General features: G+C 37.6%; 1 protein-coding gene across 3 annotated transcripts in view; it reads right to left on the reverse strand.

Moving 5' to 3' along the window:
- Positions 1–24,527, reverse strand: part of P4HA2 (prolyl 4-hydroxylase subunit alpha 2) — a 47,597-nt gene that overhangs the window by 16,234 nt on the left and 6,836 nt on the right. For 2 of the 3 annotated variants that reach the window (XM_051978219.1, XM_051978220.1), the window contains exons 2-8: positions 12,410–12,507; positions 11,737–11,833; positions 10,423–10,574; positions 5,233–5,370; positions 4,242–4,481; positions 2,844–3,040; positions 706–882 (exon numbers count right to left, since the gene is read on the reverse strand). In XM_051978219.1, coding sequence (XP_051834179.1) covers positions 706–882; positions 2,844–3,040; positions 4,242–4,481; positions 5,233–5,370; positions 10,423–10,574; positions 11,737–11,833; positions 12,410–12,491 — 1,083 coding nt within the window. In that variant the 5' untranslated portion in view covers positions 12,492–12,507. Of the gene's footprint in view, positions 1–705; positions 883–2,843; positions 3,041–4,241; positions 4,482–5,232; positions 5,371–10,422; positions 10,575–11,736; positions 11,834–12,409; positions 12,508–24,527 lie in introns of those variants that run through there. The other variant, XM_051978221.1, reaches the window with a different exon arrangement.

Below are 24,527 nucleotides of genomic sequence, written 5' to 3' on the forward strand. Positions count from 1 at the left end.
GGCAATGACTATGTCTTGACCACACAAATAGGTGTGATTTGTGCCAAGTGTGTCTGTTTCAAAACACCTTCCCAAAGCTCAGCTTGGGACCCAAGATCACACAGAGGGAAAGTTGAGACTATTTTGCCTTTGATATATATCTACATATGGGGACTTAAAAAAAAAAATCTCTAGACTGCTTTGGAAAGCAAGTTGTTGACTTATGAAGCAGAAAACAATGAATCCAGTTTTTCATCCTCTGCTAAGAATTTAGGTTTCATTTAAATAAATTAATCAAAATGTAAATAGTTACTGTGAAAATTTAATTGAACTGATGTTCAGTGTTTTTAACTTTTTCTCTCTTTTTTGAATCTGTAATTTAATTAACTAAAGAGAATTTTCTGTGAGGAAACTCCATCTATTAATACAAATCAGCATCTTCTCTGCATCTTATAGGCTTAGGGAATTGCCTAGGGCATTAAGAAGTTAAGTGATTTCTCTGGTCATCTAGCATGTAGGTGTCATAGGAAGGATGGAGGTCAGCTCTCTATTCAGTATACCACTGCTACCTCCCCAGTTTTTCAGAAAACATTTATTTTTTAAGTTATTAATTTTTTTTGCTATTACCTTAGAGTTGATTTTTTCCAATATGAACTTGCTAACATTATTATAAGAAAAGCCCCTGGAAACAAAAAGGAGAAATGAGGGAAAGACAAAGGCACCTACTTTAGGCTTGGCAAGTTCCTTGATCCTCTCAATCTCCTCATCTGATAGGACATCATAGTATCTTACAATGTGTGGGCTGTCCCATTCATCCTCCTCCTTAAAGGGTGCAATCAGCAGCTGGGGTGTCCTGTTGCCATCATGGTATCGACAGAAAAGTCTCTTTTGTCTCCGTGGTGTCTGTGGGAGCACAGAGAAACAAGTACCATGCTGAATAAGCTTTGGTCAGCTAATGGATCACTCTCCATGGTTGAGCTTCTGTTCTAAAACAGGACTTCCTAAAGTTTTTCCACTCATGATCCCTTTTTTGCCTGAGACATTTTTCTGGGTACATAGGTACATAAAACGGATAAACAAATCAAACAATTACTGACAACAAATTATAAAGAAATTTATTTTAAAACAATTCTTTCATATATGTATAATTTTATCATTTATTAAAGATGAAAGTAAATTTGGATACTAATGAGATGGATGTTCTTGTTTATTTTCACGTAAAAATTCAATCTTGGCAGAATATTTGAAACCTTTTGTTTTTGCCAAATTTTTCGTGACCTCCACATTTGTTTACAGGATCCCAAAAGGGGTCATGACCCCATAGTTTAAGAAGTTTTGCTGTAAAAGACTGAAATGCCTTCTCCCTCCAACCTGTGCCAATGAAGACACATCTTTCCATTGCAATCTGAAAAGACTAATGGATATTTCAGAGAGAAAGGCCATAGATTTGTGCAAGTCTGGCTTCCCTAGCATGTTCAGAGGACAGATACTTGGGGCTTTCTGAAGCCTTAAACAATCACCTCAGCTGTCCTTGTCTGGGAATGATTACAAGATATTAATGTAATTTTTAATACTTCATCTGCAAGCTCAATGTAATTTTTTTTTCAATACCAGATTAGTGACAACAGGGGAATGTCTCAAAACAACTGAGTATATAAGTTTTAAAACAATTATTTTCAAAAAGAAGCAATTTAACAGTTCACTGGCTATAACACAAAGGAGTTTCTTTTTGTAAATATACCATTCCAGTTATGTTACAGCTTCAGGAAGTAAAGCACCCTTAGAAATGAGTCAAAGAAAATATGTGGACAAAATAGAAATTCTGATATAAAGGAAATAAATTCTGATATAAAGGAAACTGGATTTGGAGTCAGAAGTTTTTCAGTCACGTACAACTCTTCATGACCCTATCTGGAGTTTTCTTGGCAAAGATACTGGAGCGGTTTGGCATTTCCTTTTCCAGGTCATTTTACAGATTAGGAAATGAGGCAAACAGGTTCAAGTGACTTGCCCAGTATCACATGTTTCTAAGGCCTCGGTTTCCTTATTTATATAGACTGGATAACTTCTAAGATCCTTAACTCTAATTGAACTCTAACTGAACAATTTTTAAATTTTTAAAATGATGGGCTTCCTAGCAGGAGGATATCTATGTACAAAATTGGTGGTTGGTACATGTTATATGTTTATTTGCAAGTTCATTTCATTATAAAAAGGATGACAGAAAAATGCTCCAGGAAATAGAAAGAGATAAACAACAATGAATAAATGCATATTTTTGTTTTGATTTTTTTTGAGAGGCAATTTGAGGTTAAGTGATTTGTCCAGAATCACACAGCTAATGTCAAATGTCTTAAGCCAGATTTGAACTAAGAATGTTTTGATACCAGAGCCAACGCCCTAGCTGTTGTACCACCTAGAAGCTTCTAAAAAACAGACATCTTGATGCTACTAATGATACTCCATCCCAAGGTAGTCTAACTCTTCTGGCTGTTTTCTTTCTCCCAGAAGCCTTCAAAACTAAATTCAAAAAGACATTACCAAACTGGAGAGTTCTTGGGACAGTGTTTGCTTGAGTTTCTGGTTTCCATATCAAAGCTCACAGACTAAGTGTGGTATCTATCCCTAGAACCAGAATTTTGCAATCCCTTGTAAAAAATAAAATAAAATCTCAGCCACATACCTGTCATACAATGGTAATCAAAAAATCTGGATTTTAGTTCTAGCTCTTCTATTGCCTCATTGTGTGATATGAGGCAAATCACTTAAGCTCTCTAGGTCTCACATTTCTCCTGTATAAAATAAGGGGACTTTTCCCAAGGTCCCTTCGGCCCATCTCCTTCGATCTCATAATTTAGCCTCACCAGTTTAATGCCTTCCCCTCGGCAAAGAGCTTCGTAGACATCTCTCTCAGGCAGGTAGTCTGGAGGCCTCTCATAGATGCCTCCCTGTGTTGCTGGTTGAGTCTCTGATGTCTTATTTAACCTCTTTCCAAGCCTTTCTTCCTCTAACAGCTTCTCAAAGTACCGCAGATTCCCCCCAGCTCTTTCATGACTAGGGTCTAGAAAAGAAAGAAATTGAAAAGGATGAGGGAACCGCAGATGTCCTCTGGGGCAATCTAGAGAAACTCCTTCAGCAGTAACTCCCCAGGGCCTGGTTGTCCCCAGTATTTTTGCCACAGGTTAGAAAGTGACCCATGCTAACACTAGGAGGGCTGACTGAGTTCCCTCTGCACCCAGGGCTCCTCCCTGTAGGGCAGCAGGCAATGAAAAGACAGTGGCTTGGGACAGTGATGGAAGGGTCAGCTATTTCAATAGACCCCTCAGCTCCCACACCTCTATAGGGAGGGAGGCCAACCCCTCTGAAAACCTTAAAGGGCCAGAAGTGAGTTGCTATTATTTTGTCATCAGGGCAGAGGAGATGAAAGGAACAATGAGAGAGATTTAGCCAGATTCCTTTGGAAGCATCCCTATAAACCAGCGTCGTCTCTCTTGCTGTCCCTCTCAGGCTTACTCAGTAGCTAAAAAGGCCAAGGCCCCTCACTCATACAAGGCCACTGTCAGTCATCCTGACCTATATCTTGCCACTGGACTGGTGACTCTGATGAGGCTGATAACTTTGCACTGGCTACCTCATTTAACTCCAATTCAAGACATCCCCCTCCTGAGGGCATTGATCCTCTTTAAGAATGAAGGACAAATAATAACAACTCAGCAGCCTCAATTTTACACCAATATATTGTGAGCTCCTTGGGGGCAAGGACTACTTTGTTTTTGCCTTAATATATCAAATGTCTGTTGCAGTGCCTAAGCTCAAAGCCCAGATGCATGTCTTATCTAATAAATTCTTGTTTAAATTACAATTGCCCCATGAAAAAGGGACCCTGCCACCCAGTGTGATTCCCTGTAACACATGTGACACTTCAGCTTCCCAGAATACCTCCATTAACCACAGTGCCCCATATCATGTATTTTTTCTGGCTACAAAGGAAGACAGTTAGGACTCAGTCTTTGCTTAAAGGGATCAAAGAGTCAGACTGTTTGGGGATTAGGACATCAGGGTCAGAGGTCAGAGATATAGAGTCAAAATGTCACTAGATTAAGAGACCACATCTTTTGCCCCTGTTGCAAGGTATAAAATATAGAGCGATGTCTGATCTGACCCTAGGCTCTGTCCATTCACCACATGATGCGATGGGAAACAACTATGTGGATGGCCCAGCATCTCTCCCCAGTCCCTGAGAACACGCCACAGCAAATTACCTAGAGAAATCAAGCGACGAGTGAGTTCCACTGCCCTGTGAATGTCCCCAAGCTGAAAGACGGCATAGCTGAGGTAGTCCAAGATTTCAACTTTAGATGTCACAGCATCCTCACCATCATCATGCTGCTTCAGCGCCTGCTGCATCCACAGAACAGTGTGGTAGTAGTCCCCATCATTGTAGGCTGTCTTACCCATGCCAAAGCTGTCATCCGCACTCAGGGTAGAACGGTACTTGGTCCCTGGAGGGCAAACCAGCAATGAGTATGTGATCACAATACCAGCAATACTAATAGTGTCATTCCCAGTGCCCAGGAGGCAACATACCAAGAATGGTTCCACGACAATAGAGCCTATCTCCTTCTAGACTGCAGAAAGACCCTGAAGTTCTAAAAATTAATGGACCCTCACTAGCACAGGGGAATGAGTAGTGAACCAGTAATCAGAAAGTCCCTGAAAAGCTGCTTTTTTTTTTTTAAACAACAATAGCTTTTTGTTTTCAAAATACATGCAAAGATAGTTTTCAACATTCATCCTGGAAAACCTTATATTCCAAATTTTTCTTGCTCTCTTCCCCTCACTCCCTTCAACAGCAAAAAATCTAATATATGTTAAACATGTCCAATTTTCTATACATATTTCCACATTTATCATGATGCACAAGAAACATAAGATCAAAAAGGGAAAAAAAATGAGAAAAAAACCAAGCAAAAAAACAACAAAAAAAGTGAAAATACTATGTTGTGATCCACATTCAGTCCCACAGTTCTCTTTCTGGATGCAGAAGGCATTTTCCATCACAATTGGCCTGAATCACCTCATCATTGAAAAGAATCACATCTGTCAGAGTTGATCACCAATGTAATCTTGTTGCTGTATATAATATCTTGGTTCTACTCACTTCACTTAGCATCAGTTCATTTAAGTCTCTCCAGATCTGAAAAGCTGCTTTTCAAAGAAATGTTGTGAACACAGGAAATTCAGAACCATTACCTGGCAGGTCCCCCTTGGAAATAGTGTCAGGATCCAATTTGTATGTATCCTGAAGACGCATTAATGCCTTGGCTGCCCCTGTTTCATCCTCTTCTGTGGGGAAGAACTGGCGCTGCACGGTAAGATTGGCAATAAAATCTTCCCATATATAGAGGGGAGAAGAAAAAAAGATAACAAATCAGAAACTACTTTTTGAATATTTAGAGGACATACATGAGGTAATCAAAAAAGGTAACCCTTGCATATATAAAACGTCCTACTTCCAGATGGAGTTCTACCTCCTTTGAGAAGCTTTTTTAATGGACACAATGTTCTTTCTCTCCAATGAAATTCTAAAACATTTATTGGCCTTATAACTCATTTATTCCTTAGAATATATTGCTTTATCAGAGCTAGATATATAGATTTGTTAATCATTTGCATAAAAGTGATAAGACTCTATGGTGAAAATAACAAATAAAAGAGTAAAAGGAGGGAAAAAAGACTAAGGATCTTGAGGTCTGAAAAATAACATTATTAAGAAAGTAGAAGAAATAAGAAACAAGAGAAAAGTAGAAGTAAGGGATTTCCTTCTCAATATAGCATAATTTGCAATTGAGTCTAAGGAAGTCACAGTATTCACATTATTTTTTTTAAATATTAACAGCAAAGAAATAAAAATAAATAAAAAGTCCATAAGATAATAAAAATCTACCAAAATAAAAAACAAAACAAAAAATAGTACTGATGTAATTAAAAAAAAAAAAAAGATAGAGCAAATAGGTGAAATATAAAAGTACCAAAAGAGATATAGATGAGAAAATAAAGATTATAAGATATCCCAAATTATATTTTCAAATGGATAAATGATATATGAACAATTTAAGCAACATTTAATACTTTAGAAGCCATAAGAGTAAAAAAGCAATCTGTATAAATTTTAAAATCCAGAGAGTACTAGTTCTAGAATTAAAAGATGTTTTTAAAATATATTAGGAGAAAATAGTGGAGGAAAATACAACCAGGGACAATTTAATAGACAACCTGAAAGCAAAAAAAAAAAAAAGAAATTAAAAACTACAGATTTAGATATGAAACAAAAAACTGAAGAGAAACCAAGTAGAAAAACCAAGCCCAGAAAATAACAGCTATGGAAAGGATTGGAACACATGTTGATTCATCAAATCAGTGGTACTTTGGGTGGCCTTAGGAATACAAAATAGCAGTGGGAAAAAGGAGTCTTTGTCAAGTACATTGCAAATCTTAAAACATTATATAAATGTTACTTTTAATCATTATTATCATACTTAGTGTTATCTAGACTAATCTCTTTTATTTTATAGTTTGAGGGAGTCAGAATTTTTCCCAACTCCTATCCAACATACTTTTTCACAATATCACACTGTTTGAAAAAAAGTAAAAATGTAAAGAAAAAATAAACTGATCACTATTAATTATAATGACCAAACTTTGCTACAGAGAAGAGATGGAAAATGAGCCTCTCTCCTGTTTTTGCTACAGGGATGGAATATTGCTCATAAAACCTCAGTTGAGATATGTTTTTTTCTTTCTTTATTCTTTAAAAAAACTTTATAAAAAATTAAATATTACTGTAAATTAGCAATGTTAATTTTGTGTAATCCAGTCCTCAGTTTTCTTTGCTATCAAATAAAAAGACTGGATTAGATGATACTGAAGGTTCCTTCTATCGCAAACATTCTATTTTGCTGTTCATGGTTTTATCTTAAGGCAATAGAGGATCCTCTCTCTCTCTGTCTCTGTCTCTGTGTGTGTATGTGTGTGTGTGTGTCTCCCTTTCTGTGTGTGTGTGTGTGTGTGTGTGTGTGTGTGTGTGTGTGTGTCCCCTGTCTCTCTGTCTCTGTTTCTGTTTCTCTCTGTGTGTCTCTGTCTCTCTCTCTCTTTTAGAAATATGAGGGATTAAAAGTTCAGCACCAGCCCTCATCAAGAATCAAACCAGACAAAAGTGCAGAGAAGAAGTTTCATCCCAGAGGAGTTTGCGATTTATTTTACCTTTTGTCCTCTCCTTATAATTAGCTCAGTCAGAATCCTTAGAAAGGGCTACAATGGGAAAGCTTTAGAAAGATCTAGAAAAAGGCTAATCAAAACTCTGGACTGTCTGTGACTTCATCAGTGGCACAGTCCCCACACCGGGATGAGCTCACCAGTCACACAAGCCAGTGACTAGGAACAAGTATCCTTCCCCCTCAACCCTACTTCTCTGCTTGTTCTGGCTCTAACCATGGAATTTCTCACCAGAAAATCTTATTACTTTGTGCTACTGGCTAGAGGAGAAGGAAAAATTCATACATACTATTTGAACAGAGAAGGGCCTCAGCAATCATCTGAACTAAGCCCTTCATTTTAAAGATGAAAAAACAAGGACTAGAATTCAGACACCCTGCCTCTCTGTCCAGGGCTTTTTGCTTTCCACCAAAGTTGTTTTCTTTGCTTTAGAATGCTGGCCCTCACCCCAAGGTGTTTAAGCAGCAGGTCAGGAAAACAAGGTGGGACAATCTTGCTGTCCTAACCCAAACCATCTAAACAGCATAAAAACATTCTGGAGTCACTGCTCAGTTCCCTGTACTCTTAATCCCTGTAGGGAGAGACAGCATGGTATAACACATAGCAATTTCTGAGTCAGGAAATTCTGGGGTCAAATCCTGCCTCCAAAGCCTATTGGCTATGCCACCCTGAGTAGATGAGGAATAGTTGCTGATCTGCAGTGTCAGAAGTCATTTCCTCAGCAAATGGCCCCTTATCCCAGTGAAATCACAGATTCAGAATAAGATAAGATAGATAGATCATGTATACATAGATACATAGATGACAGATAGATCATATATACATAGATAGATAAATCATAGATACATAGATAAGAGATAGGTGGTAGATAGATTATATCTACATAGATGATAGATAGATAATAGATACATAGCTAAAGTAGATGATAGATACATAGATAGATGGTAGATAGAGTGGTTATATACATGTCTCTATATATGTATAAAATCATAAGGCAACTAGGTGATGCAATGGATAGAGTGTCAGGCCTGGAGACAGGAAGACTCATCATCTTGAGTTCAAATCTGGCCTTAGGCAATTACTAGCTGTGTCACTCCATCTGCCTCAGTTTCCTCATCTATAAAATGAGCTGGAGAAGGAAATGGCAAATCCCTCCAGTATCTTTGCAAAAAAAAAAAAAAAAAACCTCAACTCCAAATGGGGTCATAAAGGCATGACTGAAACAACCAAACCACAAAATATACATAATCATAGTCATTCTTTTTGTGGTAGCAAAGAACTAGAAACTAAGTAGGTTCCTATCAATTAGGGTACAGCTAAACTGTGATACATAAATGTAATTGATCATTATTATTCAGTAAGAAATGACAAATATAAGGATTTCAGAAAAACATGGGAAGTTTTGAATGAGCTGACAAAAGATGAAATAAGCAAAAATAAAAGAATCATAGACATAATGATGGCAAATACATAAATTAAAAGAACACTAAAAGGAAATGAGCTCTTGAATAATTGAAAAACCAATAATGAGTACTAGAGAACTAGTACTAAAATTTGTCTGACTCTCTAGAGGCAAGGAACTTTAGTCAGTCAATAAACATTTATTAAGCAATTTCTTTGTGCCAGGAACATTGCTAAGTGCCAGGGGTATGGGAAAAAAAGGATAAAAGACAAGCTAACAATAGTTACAAATAAGTGCTCTCTCTCGCTCTCTCTCTGCCTATATATATAAAACACACATACATACATATGTATATAATACACATATAAACAAAACACATATATAGTATTAGAAGGGATAGGGAAAAGTTTTTAGTTGGAGAATTTAGTTGGAACTTAAAGGAAGCCACGGTGAAGATAGAAGGAGAGCTTTCCAGGAATGGGGGATGGCCAGAGAAAATGCCTGGAGCTTTTTAGGAAAATCCTTTTGGCAGCGGAATGGAAATTGGATTGGAGTGGGGAGAGACTTGAGGAAAGCTGACTCACCTTCTGGCTATTGCAATCCTCCAGGTATGAGGTAATGGAGATCTGCACTAGGATGGTGGCAGTGTTGATGGAGAGAAGGTGGCTTGTATGAGAGGTGTTGCAAAGGTGAAATTGCCAGGCCTTGGTAACAGATTCAATATGAGGTGGGGAGGAGGTGAAAGAGAGTGAGAAGTTGAGGATGCCTAAGTGAGCCTAGGGGACTAGAAGGATGATGTTGCCCTCTACAATAAAATGGGGGACAAGGAGGGAGGAGTTAAGGGGAGAGATAACCATAATAACTTTAGACGTATTTAGTTTAAGATGGCTACTGTAAATCCACCACGAGGTACCTGAAAGGCAGTTGGAGATGTAGGACCGAAGGTCAACAAACAGAGAGATTAGGCAATAGAGGCAGATTTGAGAGTGGGCAACAGGGAGATGGTATGAGCAGAATACTACACACCATCTTGTCAGATACACTGTACTTGATTGTTTTTGCTTAACTGTTGTTATAAGAGAGAGTATGATTCTGGGGAAGTATTTGAAGAAATAGTTGTGATTCAAAATGAAAATGCATCAATAATTTAAAAAAACACAAAACTGACCAAATTTAAATTTTCATATGCCCTATAAACCCAAAAAGGACAGCAGAGTCTAGTGAAGAGCAAATGGCTATGGGACAGCAAAGTTCTAAGTTCTGTGCTAATATGCTGATGAAGTAAGTCATTTGGTTTCTTTATTAACGGTATATAGTAACTCCTTTACTTTCTTTATAGATTAATGTGAGAATACTATGAGAGTACAGAAAGCACTCTAAAAACAAAATCACTAGACACATATAAGGAGTTAGGATTCTACATGTTATATGCTATATTTAAATATTAATAAGAGTGATAAAGAGCTGTGATCTCTTTGCTGGGGTCTTAAGCGGTCTTCCACTTCACCTAATCTTGGGGCTGCTTGCTCAACTAGGCTTCCAAATCCTATTAAACTATGAACTTCCCGAGGGCAAGAATAACTTATTCTTTTCTGAATTCCCTTTATTGCTAGGCCAAAGATCTAGAGCAGGTATGTAACAAATGTTTGTTAAATAAACAAATACGTGTATGCACTGGCTTGACAGTAGAGATATAATACAATCTATCTATATCTCTGTTACACACATACACACAATCATTCATACTCAGAACTTTCTCTGCTTACCAGTGGTTGAATCCTGTAAGACCATGTTCTCTAAAGCCGGCCAATCTGTATTTAGACGCTTCACTAGTTTGTAGGCATTTACTGGGTGAGACAAGTAGCCCTCAGGATCAGAAGTTGATTTACTTGTCAAAATATCCATTTTTTCAGCCCAGCTAGGGGGAGACACAAGAAAGATAATTTTCTACCTTAAATTCAAACAGACTGACATTCCAAATGTTCATTTCCACAGATTCACATAGACTTGTGATAGCCATTCAGGCACTGAAAAATCAGACCATCAACCTGGAAAACAGTGTCTATGTCTGGGTGTCGTGTTTTAATAGAAGCAACAACAAGATGGAAAATGTCCAGAGAGAAAATGACCAAAGATGAAAAGAGAATTCAAACACTGAAAGCCCTGGAGATGATTCTCCTGTCAGTACTGCACAGGTTTATTCTTTCTTGCTAAGGCCAAGACCTGAAGGATTATCATATGGATACTTGTCCCAAAGAACAATGAATTGAAGTCATAGATATTGTGTGTGTGGCTGTGACTGTTAAAAGTCATCTTAGGTATTCAGTCATTTTTCAGTCATATCTAACACTTCATGATGTCTTTGGAAGTTTTCTTGGCATCATAGGCATTACAGAAGCTTAAAAGCACTGTGCAGAATCTGGGAATGGTCTCATTAATTAAATGAAATTTGAAATACATTCTCCAAGAAAGAGTAAGATTTGAACAGAAGAAATAGGCAAAGAGGAAAATGAATTAAGCCAGGATGGGATATACCTGGGAGGACCTAGAAAGATTTCCAAGAATAACTAAAAATACATTGAGGCATAAGAATGTATGTCACAAAAATTTTAAGGTGAGTCTATAAGTAATAATTTTTTTCACTCCAGCTTGGTTACTTCCCCCTCCCAGCCCCCCAACTTGTTTTATACATTTCTGTTCTTATGCTTTTGCTTTCATTATTCCTATTGTTTGAAATGTCCTAATTCATAGCTCTCACATGAAGCTTTCCATCATGTCCCAAACTAGGAAATTCATCTCCTTCCCTGGAACTCAAAGTTCCTCATTAGTACTTTTATGTTCCTGAATAAGCTATTTAGACATTTGTTTTAACTAATCTTTGCTCATGGCCAGGGTTCTAGCAGATGAATCAAAAACTATTTGCAGATAAATGTCTCAATAGTCAACTCAGTAGCACCCCCACTTCAATAAATTATAAGCTACCTAAGGTGGAAATTGAATCTCATTATCTTCTTATATTTCCAAGAACCCAGCCAACAAAGTTGCTTAATAAAAGTCTGATGAAGAAATACATGATTTACCTTTTAATCTTGAAGAGTCTGGCTTCTTCTGCTCTGATATATTCTTTCAGAGACTGAACCAGGTCTTTCTCTGCATAAATCAAGTCTGTCATCTGACCTAAATGACAATAAAAAAATAAATAACTTCACAGTCAACTCCATCCCTGATCCCAGGCATCTAAATGACTAACAGTATGTCTAGGTAGACCCAACTTTAGTAGGGATGTCAGAGTTGTAGAAAAGAGGCATCTAATACAGCATCCATTGGGCATTGTAGACCCACAATACTCTCAAATGGAACCTGAACTATATTAAAATGTAATTGAAAAAATTTAATAAAATAAAAGTATAATAAAATATAGATAATGGTCATTTGTCACTAAGTCAATATGTAGCATATAGGGATTCTTATATATGCCTTAGCAGCCCGTTTCTATTTGATTTTGACATTACTGTTCTAGAGTATCTAAAGAGATCTTCTGACTGGGATCCTTGCTGCAGACTTAGCCCATTACTACACTCTTTGGTGATATAAGAGATGTCATCATTCTCCAAAGCCCATCCTCTAATGTCCTCTCAAGAATAAATCTGATGGAAACTTGTCAGTCCTCCCATCCCCCTCCAACAAGGAATCAGGATTCTGGTCAGGCCTAAAAGGGGAGGGTACATTTGGGATTGCTTGACTAGAATGTACCAATTGAGGTAAAGAACTCAGCCCATGTGCAGTGCAAAATACTGATCCAGGCCAGCAGCAAGGAGGAGACCCAAGGCTTCATGATCACTGATGTCACCCTGTAAGACAATAAAAAAAAAAAAAATCTATTATTGGCATTGAGACCAAAAAAGTGAGACAAGTATGCAGGGCACACATGTTCACAATCAAATGAAAAACTCATAATATCAATAAGAATCATTTAGTTCCATGTCTTATTTTCACATGTAGAAAGATGGGGACCCAAAAAGAAGCCTTTTGTGATATAAAAACTCAGCAAAAATTAAAATCTACCCTGGTCTTCAGTTCAGGAAGTCACTGGAAGGCTCTATAAGCAAAAAACAAATAGTCAAGTCCTTTGTAAAGGACTCTTCCTTCCCTGGAAGTCTCTGCTAGACTCTGATATCTATTTAGGCTTTAAATAGGGTAGTGGGTTGAGCAAGAGGCAGAATTTCTAGTGTCTGGAACTGCTCTCCTGTCATCTTCAGAGTTCAAGCAGCAGTTACGAGCAGATAAAATACCTCACCAGCCACCTCAGTGGTGCCAGTGTCCTGGTTAGAGGAAGATTTTTTTACTGATCTTTGGGTCTCTGCCCCAAGCAATAAGCAGCAAATGGAGTATATTCAGGTGAGACTTAGGAGTGCAAGAAACAGGTCTTGGCCTTAGCAAGAAAGAATAAACCTGTGCAGTACTGACAGGAGAAATAATAAGAAATCAGGAGATAAGAGGTTATAATAAGTTACTTAGGACAAAGACTCACATTTAAAAAAAAAAATTCTATTCCTAGCATTTAGTTTCAAATAAATGTTTGTTGATTCATTCAGCTGACTGGCCAAAGAGCACCAGAAGCCTCTACAGTCAATCAAACCATAGTTTAGCTCCCCAAATCTTCCAGTGACTAGAGAGATTTTTCTTTCTAATACACAGGAATATTCAAACAATTTACCAAGGAAAGAACAGAAACTATGGGCAATATATTCTTGTTCAGTCTTACTTAGGTAAGATCAAGAAAGTTGAAGAAAAACTGATCTTCCAAGTCCTAGTTCTACATACTATTTGTATTGCCTTGGCCAATTTGTTTAATAATTATGATTTTGGTAATAATTAGTATTTTAATAAGGAAAGAAGGAAGAAAGAAAGGAAGGAAGGAAGGAAGGAGGGAAGGAAGGAGGAAAGGAAGGAAGGAAGGAAGGAAGGAAGGAAAGAAGGAAGGAAGGAAGGAAGGAAGGAAAATCTACATATATGATAAGCAGGAGATAATCACAAAGGGAAGGCAGTAGCATTAAGGGAGATCATGAAAGACTTCTTTTACAAGGTTAGATTTTTGCTGGGACTTGAAGGAAGCCAGGGAATTCAAGAGATGGAAAAGAGGAGAAAGAGAATTCCAGGCACAGGGACAGCCAATGAAAATACCCAGTTAGGAGGCAGGGGACTGTGTGTGAGGAACAGCAAGAAGGCCAGTGTCACTGGATTTCAAAGGACATGGAGGGGATTAAGGGAAAAGATTAGAAAGGTAGGAATAGGAAGTGCTTTAAAAATCAAAGTGAGGAAGGAACCTCAGAATTGATTTAGGATGGAAGAAGCAGCTTAGCCCACAGGGAAAGTCGGTCTCACTGGAGTGAGAGGGTTTCCAGTTTTAAGAGCAGCAGCAGCCTCACAGCAGGGAACCTGTATACAGCAAGGTTCCAAACCTTGGGCAATCTACCGACAAGGCACCAGCTCCATAAGCAATTGAGCAGTCTGTGCAGCCCAGCAAGACCCTACACCACGGATGTCTAAAGGCAGCATCAACAGCAGCCAGCCTCACAGCAGGAGACCTGTAGGAAGGTTACAGGCCTGGGGCAATCCACCAGGTGTGTCACCCTCCTGCAAGCCACCTGCAGTGAAGCTCAAGGTTGGCCAACAGAAAGCCCCTGCCCCTGGGACCTATCAGCAGAGAGAACCAGTTACCATAGCAATCCAGAAGCAGGACTACACCCCTGGGGCAAACCAGAAACAATATCTCTCCTCCAGGGCCAACCAACTATCCCAGCAGCACGGCATCAAGACCCCAACTAGGGAGCCAGCCAGAAACTAAACTCCCCACCCGGTAAGGGAATAGGGAGGCCCTGCCTCCCAATGCAAACCAGGAGGGAAGCCTATCCTCCAAAGAAAGCAAGCAGCTTAGCTCAGAATCTCTCTGAAAACCAGCAGTAAAACGCAGAGCCTCAGGATAAAAAGCTTGGGCTAGCACAGAACTAGAGCCTAATTCTCACATTAAAAACATCAAGTCAACAACAACAACAATAAAAAAAGGCAGAAAATGAGCCAATAATTTTTTTAAAGGTCTTGACTATACAAAGTCACTATGGAGATAGGGAGGGTAGAAGCATAACTAGAAGAGGACAATAGTGTCAAAATGGTTACATGTGAAGCCTCAGCAAAAAATATTATTTGATCTCAGGCCCAAAAGGAGTTCCTGAAAGTAATTTTTTTTTAACAATTTTAAAAAACAAATTAGAGAAGCAAAAGAAAAATTGGAGAAAAAAATGAAAGAAGTGTAAGAGAATCAAGAAAAAAAAAGTCAATAGCATGATAAAAGATATACCTTAACTGAGGAAAATAACTCCCTAAAAAGCAGAAATTGGCCAAATGAAAAAGGAGGTACAAAAGCTCACTGAGGAAAACAATTTCTTAAAAAGTAGAATTGAACAAGTGGAAACTAATAACAATATGAGACATCAAAATACAATAAAACAAAATCAAAAAAGTTTTTTTTAAATTAGAGATAATGGGAAATTTCTCATTGGAAAAACAAGTGACCTAGAAAACAGATCCAGGAGAGGTAATATAAGAATTATTGGACTACCTGAAACTTATGATCAAAATAGAAAAAGCCTAGACAACACCTTTTAAAAAATTTTCAAAGAAAACTGCCTTGACATATTAGAACTAGAGGGCAAAATACAAATTGAAAGAATACACCTGTAAAGTACGGGCTAGCTCCCTGGAGGGCTTAGGGTCAGCCAGAGTCAGGATAAATTCAAGTCCTTGGTCTTTAGAGTAAGAAGTGAAGGAGGCAGACAAGCAAAATCCTAGATTCTGAAGTCCAGAGTCATCAACTTCTCTCCTCCTCATCTTGCAGGTAAGTGATTCTGCCTCTCTCCCTCCACCTTCAAATCCTTGCCTACAATTATTTTAACACCAAACATTCAGCAAACACCAACAGTGAGAAGAGCCAATTATTCAAATATATGCTAATAGAGTCATTGTCTCACATCAAATGGTTAATTAGTCTTAAGTGCTCAGTTGTCTGATTCAAGCATACCTTTTTGGAGTTTCAGCCCTCTACAGATACCCATCACCACCTGTAAGAATTCCCAAAATGAAAAATCACAGCCAAGTTCCAGAACTCACAGGTCAAGGAAAAAATATTGCAAACTGCACCCCCCACTCCCCCATTCAAATATTGTGTAGCTACAGTCAAGATTACACAGGATTTGGCAACTTCCACATTAAAGAATTGGAGGGCTTGGAAGAAGTTAGAATTATGACCAAAAATCACCTACCCCAAAAATTTGAATATAATTTTTCGGGGGAAAAATGGAAATTTAACAAAATAGGGCTTTCAAGCATTTCTAATTAAAAGACAAGAGCCAAATAAAAAATCTGACCTTCAAAACAAGACTCGAGTTAAACATAAAAAGATAAAAAAGAAAAAAGAGAAAACATAAGAAATTCAATAAGGTTAAATTGTTTATATTTCTACATGGCAAGTTATTTGTAACTCTTAACAACTTTATTACATAAGAGTAATCAGAAGGACTATATGTAGACAGAGGACCCATTCTGATGGCATGATATAAAAAATAAAAACAAAATAAAGGGGTAACAGAGTTTTGAACTGATAGAACCATTCAGGAGGAAATTTGAAGCTATGCTCAGAGGAATATAAAATTGTGCCTATCCTTTGATCAGCAATCCCACTGCCAGCTCTATATTGCTACACACACACACACACACACACACACACACACACACACACACACACACACTCAGGCAAAGGGGGAAAGGATTTATTTGTACAAAAATATTTATAGCAGCTCTTTTGTGGTGGCTAACAACTGGAATCCAAGGAATGCCTGGTTCATTAGGGAATAACTAAACAAACTTTGTTATGTGATTGTAATGGAATATTATTGTGCCTTAATAAGTGACAAGCAGGATGATTTCAGAAAACCCTGGAAAGACTTACATTAACTGAATGAATAGAACCAGAAGTGAATAGAACCAGAACATTGCACATAGCAATAACAATATTTTCAAAGAAGAACTGTTAATGACTTAGCTATTCTTAGCAATATAATGATCTAAAACAAAGGACTAATGATGAAGCATACTATCTGCCTTCAGAGAAAGAATATAGACTGAAGCATGCTATTTTTTTACTTTTTCATTTTTTTCTTTTATGTCTACCAGTATAAAATGATCTAATGTGAAAATGTTTCACATAATTGCACATTTATACCTGTATCTAATTGCTTGCCATCTAAGGAAAGGGGAAGAAGAGGGAGGAATAGTTTGGAACTCAAAACTGAAAAATGTTTGAAAATTGGGGGCGGGGGGAATCAAAGAATTTTATATTTGAGTCTAGAAATAATAAGGAACTATTAGAATATATTGAGTCTTCTAAAGAGGAAGACATGGTCAGATCCATATTTCAGCCAAAGAGAGCTTTACATCAACAACTTGTGATCTTGGATAGGTTCTATTTCCAGTCAATCCACAAACACTTATTAAGTATTTGCTATGTGCCAACACTGTGCTAGGAGTTGATGACATGAAGTCTCTTGTCCTCAAGAAGCTTACATTCTACAAGGGGAGATAGAACATGTACATATATGTCAGTGAACAAGCATTTATTGAGGTCTTACTATCTGCCAGGCACTATGCATAAAAAGAAAGGGGAAAAAAATGCAGGGCCTGTCCTCAAAAAGCTTATGTTCTTCTAATAAGTGAGAATGCATGTAAACAGTAGATTGGTAGCTAAATTCAGAGTTAAAGAAAGGGATTCTGAAAAAAGAGATTAACGCCTGAGGATATGGGGAACCCAAAACAAATATACACATTGTCAATAAGCAATCAACTTCACAAAACTTAAAGACTGATGTGAAAACCAGGTTTATTACTAGAGAAATGAACTTGCAGATAGAACCCAAAGAGTTCCCAATTCTTACAGAAGATTACATTACAAAGGAAGGAGGGAATACAGAGGGGGAGGGGACATGGGAGGTGAAATGGTGCAGCAAAGATGAGGAAAAAGACAAGACCACTCCACATGGTGGAGAGCAAGATGATGGCAAAAGCCACATTTTTTCCCTTGGGAACTATTAGAGTACAAAGTTAACAGGGTTAATTGATTTGCAAAGGACCCCCAGTTTTTCTATTCTGTATGTGAGTAGCTGAGTTTTTGAACCAAAGTGCAAAATTTTAGTTATGTAATAATTAACATTTATACAAAGTTTCAAAGTTTACAGGTTATAAAGGCTTTCCACATTCCAGCCTGATACAGACTTCCTGGCGTCTGTCTTGCCTCCCAAGGACGCACAGGGAGTCAAGCTTGGGGTGCAACAACAAATTTATATCAGCTCAGGGAGAACTTCATCCTTGACATATTCAGAATATTCAAGACAAAATGCCCTGTTCTCAGCTTCCCTAACAAAAAATACCAGGTGTTCCCTTGAAGGAATAATATCTTTAATGTCCTTTAAAATTGTTTCTTCATGATGCTGAGTGAAGTGAGAAGAATCAGAACACTATACACAGTAACAGCAAGATTATGTAATGATCAACTATGATATACTTAGTTCTTCTCAGCAATGTGATCTCATATAATTCCAACAGACTTGGTATGGAAAATGACAATTACATCCAGAGAGAGAACTATGGATGTAGTATTCTCGTTGGTTTTCTGGAGGTCTTTGGAGCAGCCTTCTTTTCAGTTTTGTAATCACCACGAGTATAGCCGAGTGTTAAAGTCCAAAGTCCAAATTCTTTATTGTCTCCTTGCCTGGGGCCCTGTTAGATTTCTTGAGGCCCTTGGTCTCAGTGGAGGGAGGAGGGCCAGGCCAGCACCACCAGGCTGATGAAGATGGAATTGAATCTCTCTGAGTCTGAGGGCTTGTGCTTCAGCCTCCAGCTACCACAAAGGTGGACGATGGGAATGACTCTGTCTCTCAATCCCTATTGGCTGTTATATAACATTATATAATTATATCATCATAGGTGTGAATCTTGTAGATCTATATTAAGTACTAAGTACATGTACTGAACTAGAGAACTATTAATCACCATGCTAAACTATATAACTATTGTCTTATTAATTCCACTGAGTTAGCACCTTGTAAGAATCTTTGTTTCAAGTACAAGAGTTCTGGCCCATAACATATGGAGACTGAATGTGCATCAAAGCATAGTATTTCCACCTGTTTTTTGTTTGTTTACATGTTTCCTATTTTTTTCCTCTGGTTTTTTTCCCTTTTGATCTGATTTTTCTTGTACAACATGACAAATATGGAAATAGGTTTAAAAGTATTGTACATGTATAACCCACATCAGATAGTCTGCTATCTTGGGGAGGATGGAGGTAAGGAAGGTAGGGAGAAAAAATTTGAAACACAAAAATATTGCAGAAATAAAAATAAAAACAGGTAGAAATACTATGCTTTGATCCACATTCAGTCTCCATAGTTAAGAAATAAATTATCTGCTAAGAAGTGAGAAGACTGATTTGTCATTGGTCTTTTGGAGGTGTAACTGGTCATTGCATTGATGGTATTTCACTCATGCAAGTAAGCACAGGTTTCTCTGAATTTATCCTTTTCATCATTCTTTTTGGAATAATAATATTCCATTACATTCAGAGATTATAATTTGTTCAGTTATTCCCAAACTGTTAGACACCGATTTTGTTTCCAGTTCATTTGGTAGAACAAATAATGCTGCTACAGAGACAGTCTTGTTATTACATTTGATTATTGGATATTTCCATGGCATTTAATTTACAATAGTTGGGCATTTCAGACTTTCTATGGTGAATAATTCCTTAGGAATTTCCTCCTCAAGGGCTAGCTGAACAAGGTGCTCTCATTCGTGTAAATTTTCAAAGCAAACATTTTCTTGATCCTTTTCTTGAGCAAAAAGTGTGAGTCCCAAGTCAAACTTCCTCCCCACCTCCCTGAATTTTATTCCCCAACAGGCCTTTCTCCCAAACCAACAATGCTTTATACCATCAGCAAGGGAACTGGCAAGCAATCAGCAAGTAGTTTTATGTGCATCCATGTATTTTAACACCAGGCACATCTGGAGCTGAATCTCATGAAAGAACTTAACTGAAATAGAAATTCAGGGAGGGTCAGCTCAAGCCTTTCAAATGATTCATATAAGGGAAAGGGACTATTATAGTTAATATGTCCACATTGCAATTTCCCCTATTATGGTTTTGATATATCACAGATCATAATAAGAAATTAAATAGCAAATTTGGGGGAAGTTTTGCAGAAGTCACAGAAGTCATGTGAAGACCAGCAGATGAGACAGAAAAAGTTTCGATACTCAGAAGTACATAAAATATATGTATAGTATTTTATAATATGGCATATGATCAAATACTTAACCCAAATTTTACAATAAAGTACTATAAGCACTGCATTAAAAAAAAAAGAGAGAGAGAGAAAATTCAGATTTCTCTTCTATTACCAAGAAGAAGGTCAAAAATTTTTATACAAATTTCCAGATCATATGGACATCATACTCTCCTCAAGGTAGAAGGAAAATGAGGAAAAAACTAAGGGAGGTCTTCTTATTCTAGAAAGGTGGTAATTTTGTGAGGGGCTATGGTCAACATCTAACCAATCAAAAAGGGAATGAATAGAGAAAGGAAACATTTGACTGTCACAAGGATAAAGGAACTCACTGGAATCTTCAAAAATGTAAATTTAGAAATAATTGAATGGAATCTGACACCCTCAGATGTGGTATAGCCTGAGTCAAACATCATTAAAAGAGATTTAGATGAATTTGTGGCTAGAGGCAATGTGTCAAGGGATTAGAAAGCTGGCCTCAAAATCTAGAAGACCACAATTCAAAGTTCTCCTCTGTCACATGCTAGCTGTGGACTCAAGGCAAATTACACAACTTCCCCAAGGCCCTGGACAACTATCCAAGACTAGAGGCTGCCCAGCAGTCACTTATCTGCATTGGGAGAGGGAGTTTTCTCACATTACCAACATAGCAAATCTTGATGCAATTTAGGGGAATTCAGGGATGTATGTGCTAAATTCTTAACTTCTGAAGTTGATAGCAGGAGAAACAGTTGGCTGTACTTGCTCACTATGTTCTGGCTTAATTGGTGCCTCCCTTCTGTACAGAGGATGATGTTAATCCAGGAGAGAAAGCTCTCCAGGGGAAAACATTCTGATGTCTTTTATGTGTCTAGCCCTTTGCTTAGCTACTCTATGGGAGTGACCATGGAGAAGCTACAGAGAGCTTGAAGAAACTCACAATCCAGCTGAATCAACAAGATTCACACCAGAAAAGTACTGAGTTATAATGGACAAAATGTTAGCCTCAAGAGTCAAGAAGATATGGGCTCATAACTTGTTTCTTTCACTTGCTAGCCATGTCAAACTGGACAAATCAGCCTCTCGAGATCTGTTCTTTCATCTGTGAAATGGGACTAATACTACCCCATGCTACCAGTGTATAGAACTGTTTTGAGGTTCATATGAGATTATATATGTAAAGAATAGAGCAGTTAGGTGGTGCAATGGAGAGGGCACAGAGTTAGGAAGATGTGAGTTCAAATCCAGTCTCATATACTTGTTAGCTGTGTGATCCTGAACAAGTCCCTTAACCCTGTTTGCTTCAGTTTCTTCATCTGTAAAATGAAATGGAGAAGAAAATGGTAGACTATTTCAGCATCTTTGCCAAGAAAAACCTAAAATGGGGTCACAAAGAGCTGGATATGACTGAAATAACTGAACAACAACGTGTAAAGAACTTTGTTAATTTAAAAATACTATATAAAATCAATGTACTATCTAAAGGATGTCATTTTAATTTTTATTATTAGAAAAACTTGAAAACTGTGTATAAAAGTTCATCTAACCAAATACTAAATGATGTCATGTGGACTCTCAGCACAGGAAGTATTTGCGAAAAGGGAGATAACATTGGAAACTTTAACCACCAAAGATTTCCTGGAAAAGGTAACATTTAAGCTAGACCTTAGAAGATGTATAGGATGTGGGGAGACTGAAGGGAATTTTTTTAGACTCGAAAATAGCAGAAGAAAAGATGGTGGTCTGGGAAGCAAGTTAGAAGATTACACCATGTATCCAGCAAAATATAACACAAAGTCCAAAGTGATAGGAAGAGCCAGACTTTTTGAAGTTATATTTGAGGATAAAGAAAATATTTTGAGCTAGAAGGAATCAAGAGTTTATTCCTAGCATGGAGAATGGCCAGTACAAAAATGTAAAGGCAGAAGAGTGTAGCACAAGATCATGTCTATTTGACTATAGCATGGAGGAAGTAGAATGGAGTGAAATAGACATGGAGGTAAATTGGAGTTAGATTATTGAGGACCCTGAATGTTATTCAAAAGAATTTGTAATTTCTCATGTAGATAATAAGAAGCCACTAAAAAGTTTTTTGAGCAGGGGAGTTAACATGTGATAGAACCTATGCATTAAAAATGATTTTGTCGGCTCTGTGAAGGATGGATTCAAGAAAGAATCAACAGAGAACAAGAAGACCAGTTAAAAAATTAATAATCAGGTGGTAGTGTGAGGTGAAAGGAGAGCATGGATGTAATTTAGATTATGGAGGCAGAATCAGGACATGGCAAGTATTTGGATAGGAGTAGGGTGGAGAGGGAGAAGCATACTCTTAGGCTTAGTCCAGGTAACTGAAAAGAGGGGCAATTTAGAGAGGAGGAAGAGCTAAGATTTAGACAGACAGTTAGTGTTTTTGGAGAGACATTTCCTGTCATCAAACCTAAATTTGCTTCTCCATAACTTTACTAATTATTCATAACTGTGCTCTTCAGGAACAAAGCAGAAGAATCTATCCCTCTTATCACAGAATAATCTGTCCAAAACTTTGTGCCATCACACTCCTTTTTTCTCTCTTCCTTTCCCAGTCCAAAGTTTTCTCTTCTTCAACCTAGGTCCTTCTAACAATCCTCACATGACATGGGCTAAAGCCCATTCCTGGCTGCCCTTATGTGGATTCTCAGCACCTCATCAATACCCTTCTCCGCTTCACCAATATCCTCTTTGGCCTATGGCTCCCAGAGCTCCAGTTCACACTATAGAAAAAGCTTTATCTGAATATCACTACAGAGTAGAAAGAAAACTTGGCTACAGTACATAAGACATCTGGAGCAGGCAGGAGGGGAGCTACATATATACAACTCCACCCCCACAATACCATCTGTGACAGAAACTACTTACTCACATCCAATATGTGCTGGAGGCTTACAGGAGCCAGTTTTCTCTACTGCTAAAATAATTCTCCCAAGGGCAAAGTTAGTCTCCTATCCATTGGCAAGAGTAATTACACACCTATTTCTAAATACTCTAGGTGCAGCTATCTGAGCAATACTTCACTTGCTCCTCTGGTTTCCCTTGATTGTCCAGGTTCCTGCTGTGATCCAGAGCTCACTCAGCCAAAGCACAGAAGGGTAGGTGTGCTAAAGGGGACACTCTGGAAGCAGGGAAACCAATCAGGAAGATATTATCACAGTTCAGGCAAATGGTGATGAGAGACTAAACATGGTCTTTTATTGACATGTTTTTTTTTCTTTTAAGAGAGGAGTCAGAGTTTCACTGGCGCCTGCCCATACTCACAACAATATACAGTTAAGTTTCTAATTATCATCCCACTCTTACCTCAAAGATGTTCTGTGAGCAGACTCTGAGTATGTCTGCCAGATGTTTTCCAGATGCATGCAATTTTTCATCACCACACCCTTCAAAATTGTAAACACACTACCACCAGCTGTCCTCCTATGGGCAAGCCTTGATTTGTATGCCAATCAATCTATGTGCATCAATATATGGAAATATTGATTTTACAGGTGAAATACTCAAACGTTCATTTAAAGCCACAATCATGAGTTATTTCCTTTCTGACATCCATCCCCCAAGACACGTAGATGTATGACCATAGATACACAGTGATTTCCGCCTCTTGCTCACTCTCTATTAAATGTATGTAAGAAAACTTGTTTCCTAAGACGGTTAGGGATGGGGAGGGAGAACCTATAATGTTCTAAAATATTTAAAACAGTTCTCTTTGTGGTGGCAAAGGAATGGAAATTGTGGGGATGTCTATCATTTGGGGAGCAGTAACACACTATGGTATATGATCATGATGAAATATTATTGTGCTGTAAGAAATGATGAGCTTGATGGTTTCAGAAAAAACATGAATAGACTTGCATGAAATAATGAAGAGTGAATATTATTTTAAGCAACTCTGAGTAATTATATCGTTTTGACTATTATAGATACCCAAATTAACTGCAAAGAACAAATATATATGCATATGTGTCTGTGTGTAATGGTAACCATATCTGGAAGGGAGAGAAAGAATAAAGGGGGAAAAAGAAAACTACATGATAACTTTACTATATATTTAAAAGGAGTAACAAGTTATATATAATAGATTTATAGCTTCATGAATAATCATCTTTTTTTCTATTCTACTATATTATGGAAATGCTTGTTTTATTTCTTAAGTTCAGAATAAAATAAATATTTTTTTCAAAAAGGAAAGAAAAGAAACAGAGGCAGCCATGCAATAGCTATGCCAAACAGGAAGTTTTAAAGTCAGAAAAGACCTTTCTCTGTATCTTGGACCAATTAGAATCAAAACCTAAACACAAATGACTGGAGTCAAATCCATCCACTATTTTATTCTATTCTCAAAACTACCCTGCAAGAAATATAGTAGGAATTTTATAGGAAAAAAAAAGCCTTAGAGAGGGAAGTGACTTGTCCAAGCTCATATAGTGAGTTAGGGACAACTGGGACTAATCGCTTGACTTCCAGGC

Source organism: Antechinus flavipes, chromosome 2, assembly GCF_016432865.1.
Source record: "Antechinus flavipes isolate AdamAnt ecotype Samford, QLD, Australia chromosome 2, AdamAnt_v2, whole genome shotgun sequence".
NCBI lineage: Eukaryota > Metazoa > Chordata > Mammalia > Dasyuromorphia > Dasyuridae > Antechinus > Antechinus flavipes.